This window comes from Leptosomus discolor, chromosome 15 (assembly GCF_034619465.1).
Source record: "Leptosomus discolor isolate bLepDis1 chromosome 15, bLepDis1.hap2, whole genome shotgun sequence".
Lineage (NCBI taxonomy): Eukaryota > Metazoa > Chordata > Aves > Leptosomiformes > Leptosomidae > Leptosomus > Leptosomus discolor.
Window position 1 is genome coordinate 16,990,007 of NC_141405.1, and position 10,997 is coordinate 17,001,003.

Here is a 10,997-nt window from a genome sequence, read left to right on the forward strand (position 1 = left end):
AAACTAGGAAACGTGGCGTTGGATTTTATGATAACATGAGCTTGCAATACAAGAATGTTAAGACCTTAAGCTGCTTTTGGTTGGGCAATTTTTCTTTCCTCAGAGGTTGTTTGTTTTTTAATATCAAGAACCAAAATGGAGAAACATTCTTTTAGCTTCCACAGATACTGCACACTCTGTCCAGGTTCTGGCCTGTCGTATCAGGCAGCTGTTAATTTTTTTTTTCTGTGAGAAAATACATGAAGGTAAAATTATTTTTTTGCTCTAGACCTACAAATTGCACTGAAATTAGTGTGCTGATTTTTGTTACCTCCTCTGGGTAATTTTACTCTTACACTGATGTGACCAAAGGTCTAATTCTCACCTATCTAGTTACTTCTATGAGTAGGACTAGAAATGTGAAAGTTCAGATTCCTACTAAATTTTCCTTGTTAGGGCAGGATTTGGCACTTGTAGAATAAGTCATGTCCGCCGCTGTCACGGTCCACTCGGTGCACTCGTGGTGGTTCAGTTGCTGTGATCTCCAAGTGCACAATTAAGGCGGCCACGCCGAAGGGGTTTGCTTCAATCCAACAGTGAAACTTCATTGTCTGCCCGTAAAGCGGCGTGCGACAGGGAAAGAGGGTGGAAGGAAAGGGGAAAGCGGAAAGAGGACAGAGATCAATAGCCACCGCCGCGGGTCCAAGGCGTCCCGGTGGTCCCAGGTCCGGGCAGCGTCCTGCCGGTCCTAACGATCGGCGTGATCCTCGGTGGGGGGAGCTTCCACAGTTCGGGTGCTGAGGAGCCCCTTTTCATGCCCAGCAGCACCCCTTGCTCCTCCTCTGTATCTCCGCCTCTTCTTGGCTCCATCGATGCCGATCGATCCTTCTGGATAATGGTTCTCGGGCTCGTCCCTGGCACCGGAGAACGGCACAGCCCTCGTGAGCCAAAACAGAGCCCTCTTGCCTCCGCAAGGCTCCCTCCTTCGGCTGTTCTCTGCCCCCACAAGGTTTCTAGAAGGCAGAAGCAGACAGCAACGCCTCTTGTCCTTTTGCTGTTTTCTGCCAGGTGAACAAGTTGCTCAGCTCTGGTCCTTGCTCTGCCCAGGGCACAAGGACCTCACAGGCCTGGCACTCAGGATCAGCAACTGCTGCTCAGGCAGGCCGCTGCAGACTCATGTCAAGGTGTTAGCCCGACTTTCGGAGTCCGTATTCCTGACGACAAGGTTGAGACAACGCTGGTTTCGGACCGACTCTTACAGCCGCTCTACACCGTCCGTTCTCTTGAGATCCCCCTGGGGGTGGGGAGAGCCGTCAGAAGCAGAACAATGCACAGCAAGGGGGTTTTCAGTATGTGCTTCATCTGAAGCATGGGCCTGAGCCATCCCTCCAGCTTTATTTCATTTCAGGACACATGTAGTTTAAGCATAAGCCTTGAGCATGCTCTGATGCATTAGCAAATAAACTGCACCAGAATTTTTATGATGTTCGTTTAGAGACACAGGATTATGAGTAACTGCATATATTAAACCAGCACTTGTAGAGTAATAGCAGTTGGCTTATACTGGGGTGAGACAGACTTCAGGTGATGCTTTAAAACTGTGAAAAGTTTGCATATCCTGTCAGTCAAACCTTCGGGCTTATTCAGGCTTGGCTCAGATCCTACTGTTATTACTGGTTTTATTTTACATTGGGTCCTTTGTTTATCATTGACAATTTTTAATAATACAGCACACTATTTGGCTAAATAAATCTTCTTCCTAGTGATTACTGCCTTCTGAAATTGCTCATAGATTTTTTTTTTTCTTAGTAGACAAGTGTTTAATCAAGGAATAAATAGCAAGACTGTCTTCTGGGGTTTCACTTTATATCCCTCAATCTTTAATTAATACTCAAGCAAAATCTGTGATCCCTGAGGGAAATACAAGAACATTTATGTCGCCTTAGGACACAGTTCCATGAGGTGATAAGTGCTCTCGATCTTATTACAGACAATAAAAGTTAACGTCACTGCCATCTTCCACGACCTGCCAAGCATCTCCTGGGGTACTATTAGGTGTTGTATGTTCCTTTTGAAATGTTTCATGAAAGAGGGTATAGTGTTAAACCAATTGTAACAAAAAGGAAAGAAAAAAAGGAATGTTTAATTTCAAATAACCTGATTTTGATAATTACAATACAAAAACCCTTCCCAAACTGCCTATAGGTTCCATGTCTGGAACCTGTCTCCCCTAGATGCTCTCAGGATTGATTGATACTTGTGTCAACATCACTCAGTTGTTTTGTTTTGTTCTAGTTGCTTATCTACTAAATTGAAATCCTTTAGTTACAGTTCAGAATAACTTACTCCTTGCAGATCCTCCCAGCATTTGCTTTTCAAAATAGCAAGAGTTTTCTGTTGCTTGACTTGGTATCCCCTTGGTATCCCCAACATCTGCTTCCCAACCACTGGCATCTTCAAAGCAGAACCAAACAGGACAGGTATCAGGACTGGGTCTGCAAGTGTGTGCTAGCTCTAGGAGCTTGTTTCATGATAAACATTGGCCTTGAAGAAACAAAATAAGAAGTTTAAACTCATAAGGGACAACAGCACAGTGTTAAAAGCACTGGCTCTTGAAAGCTGAGAAATAATTCTGCTCCCACAAATCGTGCAATCCTAAATAAAATTAGGAACGCATTCACAAAACGTGCCAGGTGCAGCACCAGTAACTACACGTTATAGCCGATCGGATTGTAAAGCAGTTTAGAAACCTTATCGGGTAGAGATTTGAGGGCAACAGAATTAGCACGCTTCCAGCATTTTCACCATCCGGTGTACCAAACCTCGCTTTATGGCCTTTATCTAAACTCCACGATCATGGGAGAGGTCTGCCATGATCCTGTCCTCTGCCTTCAGGAGTAGCAGCTCCCTCGTACTCCTTTAGATGCTCCATTGCCACCTGCTGGCATGGGGAAAGGTGAGTCGGTCTTGCCCTTGCCCTGCCGAGGCAGGAAGGTCTTCAAGGTGCCTGGTGCAAGCTAGGACTACTCCATTTTTGTGCAGTATCTGGTTTTGATGGTATATTTTCTTATTATGCAATGTTTCAGGAGTGCATAAGGAACATTGGTCATGGCCCAAGAGACTTGCATTAGCAAGTTAGAGAAGTATGAGTAAAATAGAGATGAAAGAGCCAGGAACCTTCTCAAAAAGGGGCAAGATTTGGGACGGTGGGTTTGAAAGAGAAAAAGGATCTTTGCAAAGCAAAAGGCTGTTCCCAGCACAGGGGGAGCACCAACAGAAAGGCCCAGCAACAAAAGGCAAAGGCAAATCTCGCACGGGTGTGCGTCGTCCAGCTACACGGACTCTGTGCAAGAGCAAGCAGGGAAGGTGATATAACCTCTAGATGAAGGATTACGTTTCAGGATCTACAGTCAGAGCACTAAAGGGTAAAGCTTTCAGAGCGTGCGGTTTCCTGTGCCTCAGCCCCGTGGCTGTCAGCAGGACCACGCTCCCACAACGGCTTTGCAAAAATTTTCGGTTCTGCACAGATCTGTGAAAGCTCCGTGAAGCTTCAGCACTCTGTAGCTGAGCATTGCTGCATTTTAAAGTGGAGTTTGGCAAATCAAAAAGAAAGACAAGAAAGATTAAAAGTTTAGCAAAATTACTATTATGGATTAAGTGGATTTAGATGATGGGGTATGTTCATTTAGGGAGGAAAACAGCTGCCTTGGGGGTTGTGTTACTTCATGGGAGCAGAGTTCTGCTTTCACTTTCATCTTCAATACTGCTTGGTTGGTAGAGAAGCACAGGGTTCATATGAGGCCAAAATTTGGCTTTCCAAGTTCAGATACAACTAAATCCTGTTTGGCCCTTAATGAGTAACAGCCCCTATTTGTTATGAGAGTTTGACTAATTGTTTAAGGCTGCATCTCGTCTCCTGAACAGATCTCAGACAAAGGGGTCTTGCACAGGGTTGCTCATTTGAAAGCCGAGTAACCCTGGTGCACTGGAAAAATTCAGCCAGGTGTTATGACTGTCACCCCACGTCAAAAGGCAGAAACACCCCCCGACTTCAAAGAACTCTGCCTGACTGCTTCGTAGCTCAGCATCCCGCGCAGTGACCTGCAGCAGTTGTGTTGTCTGCAAGACTCTCCCTGTTAGGCTCCCGAGTTTGGCCCGAGTTGGAGAATACGATGTAAGGTGGAAAGCATGTCTTGATAATGCTCAAAATCTAGCAAAGATGCAGGCATTTTTTTCCATTAGTTTTTCATTGGTTTTTGTCTTTGAATTATTCTTTTTTTAAAAGATTGGCTTAAGTTCTCATTTTAAAAGAAATCATTTTCCATGGGAAGAAGTAAGAGCCATAAGGAGAGTCATTATAATGTATTTGAAATAATTCTCTACCATTCCTTTGCCAAAAAAATCCCTGTGTTCTCATGTTTTGTTTTTCCAAGCTCTAAAATTTGTGCTGCAATTTACTGATGTTAAAAAGACAGAATAAGCTACTGACATATTTCCAGATCAAATGTTTCTGTTTTCTGACAATAAATTTGGCTACCCTCCGATAGCAATGTCTTGTTTGAAAACCTAAAATCCTTAAATATTGTTAATTGCTCTGAAAATATGAAATTAGTCTTTTGAACGGGAACATTTGCAAATGGAAAACATCTTATATTTAGAATTTTTAATGCTGTCTTTCCAAATATTCCTTTAATATTCAAAACAGTTTCATTAATTAAGCAAAACCTAGGGGCAGATTTGAATTCCCTCTCACTTTTATTGCTCGCCCTAACACACAAATCGGAGAGGATGTATTTCTAATACAAGAATGTTCTGCAAACCAGTAAATCTGGGATTATCTCTTCGGACTGATTATGTCAAAGCTCTTTAGCCACAGCACTTTTGGAGAGCTAAAAATAAATAGCGGGGGGGGTTTATACATTTATTCTGTACGTAAATAATCTGTGCGTATTGTGTGTGTCCGTCTACAATGCGAGACATGGTATCTGGTCTTAATGTTTATTTATAAGAGTTCTTTTCCTAGTAAGGATTTTGGCAAAGGGTTTAAAACAAACTGTCCTAGTAGAAGCGTTCATGGGATAAAGTCTAGTGCAAGTATAAAAGAACTGGGTTCAAATCAGAAGCATTTACAGGAGATTGACATTAGAGCAAAATTTGGCTCCATGTGTTTTGAAAATGGATGGCAACTGGTTCTCTTCTTACCAGTGATTAAACAACGTTATGCCACTGAATACAGAAAATTGTAATCCTGATTTCAGTGCCGCAATTCTGCACTGTTAAAGATCTGGAGAAGTTTTGCATTTCATTTGTATGGGAACAAAATCAGCTGTGGTCAGCAGGAGGTTAGGCATGCTGTCATTTGCCTCCTGGCCCTAACGTGTGTAGGGGGAAAATCTTGTGAAGAATAAACACTTAACAAACAGGTTTTGGGTTGGTTACATCAAAGACCCACGAATGTTTTTCCATGTAACTCTCCTACGACTGTGCAGTTTCTCCCGTTTCACAGGACTGATACTGCATGCTCATGAGAAGGCAGAGCTAAGGATTTAGGTACCCAGCAGGTCAAGGCATGCTACAGGGGGAACTCAAATGGGGAAAAAAAAAAAAAAAAAAATTGTTTTGTTCTTATTTAAATTCAGTAATGGATTGCTGAGAAATGGCTTGATAAAAGCAGGCAATATAAACACTTAAAATAGCACTGCGGGCAATGAATCTTGCATTGGCAGAGCTGGAATGAATGGAATCCAGTTCATTCAGCTCCCAGGATTCTGCAGGTATTGGAATGGGTTCTGTGTCGTACAGATAAATGAAATCACATGCTGGGACTTTAATTTAGAGTGCTATCTTCAGTATGAGGCCATATTGACTAAATTTTTTAATTGAAAAAAACCTATATGGCATTTCCTGACATTATGGAAAACATTGCAAAAAAATACAGCAAAGACATTTTCCTTAGTGTATTTACAAATATAGGTATATTCATAATACAAATATGAATATATATGTTTCCCTGCATTGTGGAATAGTGGGAATTACGTTCTTGATTAGACAGATTTTTATTTACAAATCTCTCATAAAACATTGTAAAAGGACTCTTCCTATTCCTCATGTTGGCTGTCATCTGGCTTTTAAAGGTAAACATTGGCAACTTTCAGAAAGTTACTCTCATTCCTAGTAAGAATGGTACATTCACTTTCTTGGAATGAAGTGATTACTGTACTTGAGAATGGTCAGTGTCTGCTGCCTTGTGTTTTCTGTCGCTACATGTTGTTCGGTTACGCTTCTGTTTTAACTTCTGTGAGGATGATCTGCGCCGCTCCAGTAAGGTGATGCACATTTCTGTAACATGCTCATGAAGGAACAGAGTCCATCCAGTGCTGCTCTGACCAAAGAAGCACTGATGAATTGTTTTTACACATAACTGGAGCTTTTGGGTTTATTTTTTTTTAAGGATAAGAATGGAGGATATGGCCTTTATCTTCCACATTCTGTTTTTCTTGCTTGGTCCTTAGGCGTTGTGGCTAAATTCACAGATTACCAGTTCAGAGAGAGGTTAATCTATTAATGCAGCTCAAGATGTGATTTACATGAGCATCATATTTACCTCTTGGTGACCAGTATTGTTGTACTCATCACATCCCACTTACTCTGAGCTCGGTAGACTCAAATGAAAGGTGTGAATACAAGGTAAGATCGTAGCACGATCATGTGGACTGGAATAGTGATCCCCATACCCATAACTCAGGTGTAGTGGAACATTGACTCAAATTCCCACTTCAACATATCAGTTTCCATAATCGGATAATCAAGAGAGCGTTCTTGAAGACAGAAAGACAAAATCTGTTCTCACTTGAAAAGGTAAATCCATGGCACTTCATGTTTACTGAAACCAATGCACCTGAAAGGTGAGTTATAGGCATGGGCTTTAGGTACAGCGTGTGTTAGAAGTTGTGAGAAAAGCTGTTTTGTCTTTTATGGTGTATATTATGTGTACAATATTTTTTCAAGCTAGTTCTTGTAATGAACTTATATTACAAAATTAATCTTTGCACTGACTTGACTATAAAAACTGTGAATTTATTAGCAAGATTTTTTTTTTAAGCGAAAAGAAGCTGTTTCCTTTACCAAGAACACATTATTCCAGAAGGGAGAAGAGGCTGTGTCTTGCCCACACACAGTATGGCTAGCATGCATACTACCAATCATGAGGTGTACACTGTTCTCACCCACAAACAGTAAGCCCGTTCCATTTATCTGTCCTTATTGAGCCTTGATCAGGTTCTTTCCATTCATATAGAAAGCTTACCAAAAACTGTAGAGCAGCTTAGACTGTGTCAAATGTAGCATTTAAGCCTTAAAAAGTAGTACTGACTCCCTTTTATTACATGGGTAAAGGCTGTGGCAGCACATCCAGAATTTGGTCTGAAGGACATGTAAAGAACATCCTTTTTTGGATTTATTCACCAACCTTTTTCTGCAAGAAGGGGAATGACTTAATGATGCTAGGGTGTTGGTGCACGTTCTAACAAATGGAGCATCTTTCTAGGATGTGATTCTACATTTGGTCAACCTCCTCTTTACCACTGTGCCTCAGGCTCGAACTGGTGTGATGGCAATGTCAATACCTTGTTAGCCTGTGGGAGTTTTGTAAGACTGGCCTGTAACAGGAGTCTCTTACAAAAGCATTCCGTCCAACACGTTGGGAAATGAGACCTTCGGTCCAGGTGCTAGCACCCAGAAGACTCCACGTTTTGTTTGTGAAGTCTCATAGCAAGAAAAAGAGAATTCTGTATTTGAAAGTGTGGTCATGATCATGACAGCTCCAGACTCTCTCTGGTATTTCTTGTTTTGAGATTGGTAAACCTCTTTTTTTTGCTGTTTCTTGTTAGCCATGTGACACAGACAACGTCCTGGATCCATCCCGTCACAAGCGCGCTAAGCTTGCTGTGCTCCGAGGATGATGACGATGGGATAAGAGAGCCTCCCGGGTCCAAGAGCTGAGGATGTCTGTTGACAGAAAGTATTTTGTCTGGTTTCCGTGTGTTAGCGGGAAGATGCTCACTTTTTTGATCTGCCTACTTTCTAGTCTCGTAGTCCCTGATGCCGTTTCTCCCCTTTAAGTCGGAGGAAGTCCTGCCATTTTGGGGGTGGGTTTATTGATGGGTGCTACGAAAGATGCACACGCTGCAGAAGTCTCCCTTCAGTCCTTAATCTGTCCCAGTTGGGTGTGCAGGGTTTGGGTTTATTTTAGGGCCCAATCCAGTCTTTCCAGGACTTCTCTATTGGCATATCTCCCCTGACCCAAAGTGAAAATTTCCCACCTTTGACCAGCATGAGAGTTAAGGTGGGACTGTTGGTTGTAATTTCACATGGTAAATTCCAGGTAATGGTTGACTGAAAGAGGCAAGGTGAGCTTTTTCCTTTTTTTAACCAGTGCTAGAGAGTGTAATGTAGATGCCTTTTCTTTAGCTACTGAAAATTTTTATTTTTATGGAAGAAATTTGCAAATAAGTTTTGCTAAAAGAAATTTAGCAACTTACTACAAGTTTTGGAGCCCTGATGACATTTAAAAGAAATACTTTATTAAGATTGGTGGTTGAGCTTTAGAAAACTGAGTCTTCGATAAGTTGTCAAGTAAAAAGAAAGAGTTTTGAGAGAGGAGACCAAATATGTCAACAATATGAGGCAAGAATGAAAATTATTCTACTTTTGTACTTTGCTAAACCGATACATACACGCATCGAATACTTCAGTGGAAACTGTGAAGTTTCAAGTACAATGAAACCTGTGAAACCACCTCCAGGATCAGCAGAAATCAGTCACCTCCTCAAAGCTGGTCTTTAAGTAGAACAAAATAATTTTGTACACATTGGTAATGATTTAAAGAGGATAAAGAAAATGACTGGGGGTGCTAGTGCAAGCTAATGAACAGGTTTCACTGTACCTCAGTAGAACAGGATATTTTAAATCTCATTACTCACAGCACAGTGTATGATGTCAGCTTTGTCAAAGATATGATTCTGTGCTACGTTTTTCTGGAGGCTTTTTGTAGTGTGTGTGTGTGTGTGTAATATATATGGTAGGTGTTGACTCATGAATGAAAGACAGCCCTGATCCTGGCAGAAGCACGGATGACTCTGCCAAAGGAAGACCCTGCCTCTGACCTTCAGCCTGAGGAGGAGAACGGGGTTGTAACGGTGTGCGGAGGGCCCAGGCTGCGATCTGCGTTTGCTGAGCCACACACTGAAGGGCTTCAGAAGCTCCCTGGAAAGGTTCAGGCACACTCCTGCACTCCAGCTCACCTCTGTTGGCTGATGCGAGAGAATGAGGTTGTGCAATCACTTGTTTTTTTTTTTTCTTTAGGTCTGTCTTCAGCAGATGTGGCATTGGATTTAAAAATCCTTGTACTCAGGAATGGGTATAAAGACCAGACTCACTTGCAGTTCTGGTGGCTCTGCCGCACTCTCCATCCTTAGCATTACAGAGCTGTGCCAAGTCAGGCACGCTGTAGCTGTTGATCCTTTTGAATCAAAAATAATAGGCCTTTTTTAAAAGCCCAAGTCAAGTCTCTTCTTTGAACAGCATTGCAGCAATCTACTGCGTTTGGCCTGTGAGCTGCAGAGCACATCACCACATGTTCTTCCTGGAGGAACAAAGTGCAGCTCACAAGAGATTTTTGCTGGCTTTGCTGGAAGTAGATGTCAGGATACATTGAATAAGCAAGCAGGAAAAATTGTTTTCTACTTTTAACTAGGTCAGAACCAAATTATCCATGAATCGACACAGGTGGTGTGGATTAGGAAGAAGCGCTTGCTCAGCAGACCCACAGTAACTTACATTTCTAAGAAAACTTCTCATAGCAATAACACGCAAATGCTTTAGCCCTGTTTTGCTCCAGTGGCTCCTACGGGCTTCACAGCCTCCTTTGTGTTCCTGGAGACCAGTCTGAAGGGACCGAGCGTGTGCTTCACTTTCAGGGTTGGACGCTGCAGAAGCATTTTTATTTAACCCCCCTTGCTCAAAATGGCACGGACTCGTGGCCCGTAGAGGACAGATAACGTTCTGATTCCTCGCGGTGTTTGCGGCAGCCTTAGGAGCTGTTTGGGTGCTTTACGGCAGGCGCTTTCAGTTCACACGGCCATGCTGTCCGGGTTGCATCTAGATTCGAGTTCCCCAGGGGTGCTGAGGAGAGGTGTGAATCTCCCCTTGACCCTTGCAGTCTTGATTTATTCTGCTAGTGGCTTTGTGACAGCGAGCTGGGTGTTTCAACTTGGAGAAGCTATTTAGGGACAGCCTGTGGATCGGGCAGGCTGCATGAGCAGAGACACTTTACAGAGAGCAATTTAAAGCTGTCCTCCTGCTAGAGCAGCGGGAGGAGGACAGCTATGCACATACTGCTTGTCCTTCCTGGGGAGCTGGTAATGATCTCTGGCTCTGAGCATGCAGTGCCCAGCCTGCTGCGCACGAGAGGGGGAGAAATTGAGACAAAATGTTGGCAATCTGCCTGCTCTGCTTACTGTCTCCACCCACAGATGAGAACATGTCAGAAACTTGGAGACTGTTTCTCCCCCTCTCTTATAAATTTGCCTAGAAATTAAAGACGTTAGAAATAGATCTCTGCAACTATCTGGCTCCTTCTCCGGTAAGCATTACCTCTTCAGATCATCCACTAGTTCAAATTCTCCGTTATTGAGACTACATTTTCATACCTACGATCTCCAAATGTTCTAATCTATTTTTGTACGCTGGCATACTTGTTTCCTAGGTTATTTCTCTCGATCTCCCCTTGTCTCTTCCTTTCTGTGAAATAGTTTGTGAAATTACTTTGATTAAGCTGAACTGTGTATGTTGAGAAAATGGTTCTAGGATAACTTGAAAGGAGTTTGTAAAGAGCAGTTGTCACAATATGCAACACTGTAAACAACAACTTTTCATTTTTATTCCCGAATAAAAAAAAATGAAGTGGAAAAGACGTGTTACATCCTTTAAAATAATGAAACCACAGCTTTATAAGGGAG

At 42.4% G+C, this 10,997-nt stretch overlaps 1 protein-coding gene across 2 annotated transcripts in view; it reads left to right on the top strand.

Moving 5' to 3' along the window:
- The window catches only part of STXBP4 (syntaxin binding protein 4), a 66,794-nt gene extending 58,814 nt beyond the window's left edge, over positions 1-7,980 (top strand). For both annotated transcript variants that reach the window (XM_086473677.1, XM_086473678.1), the window contains one exon: positions 7,869-7,980. In XM_086473677.1, coding sequence (XP_086329803.1) covers positions 7,869-7,980 — 112 coding nt within the window. The remainder of the gene's footprint in view (positions 1-7,868) is intronic.
- The last annotated feature ends 3,017 nt before the right edge of the window (positions 7,981-10,997 follow it).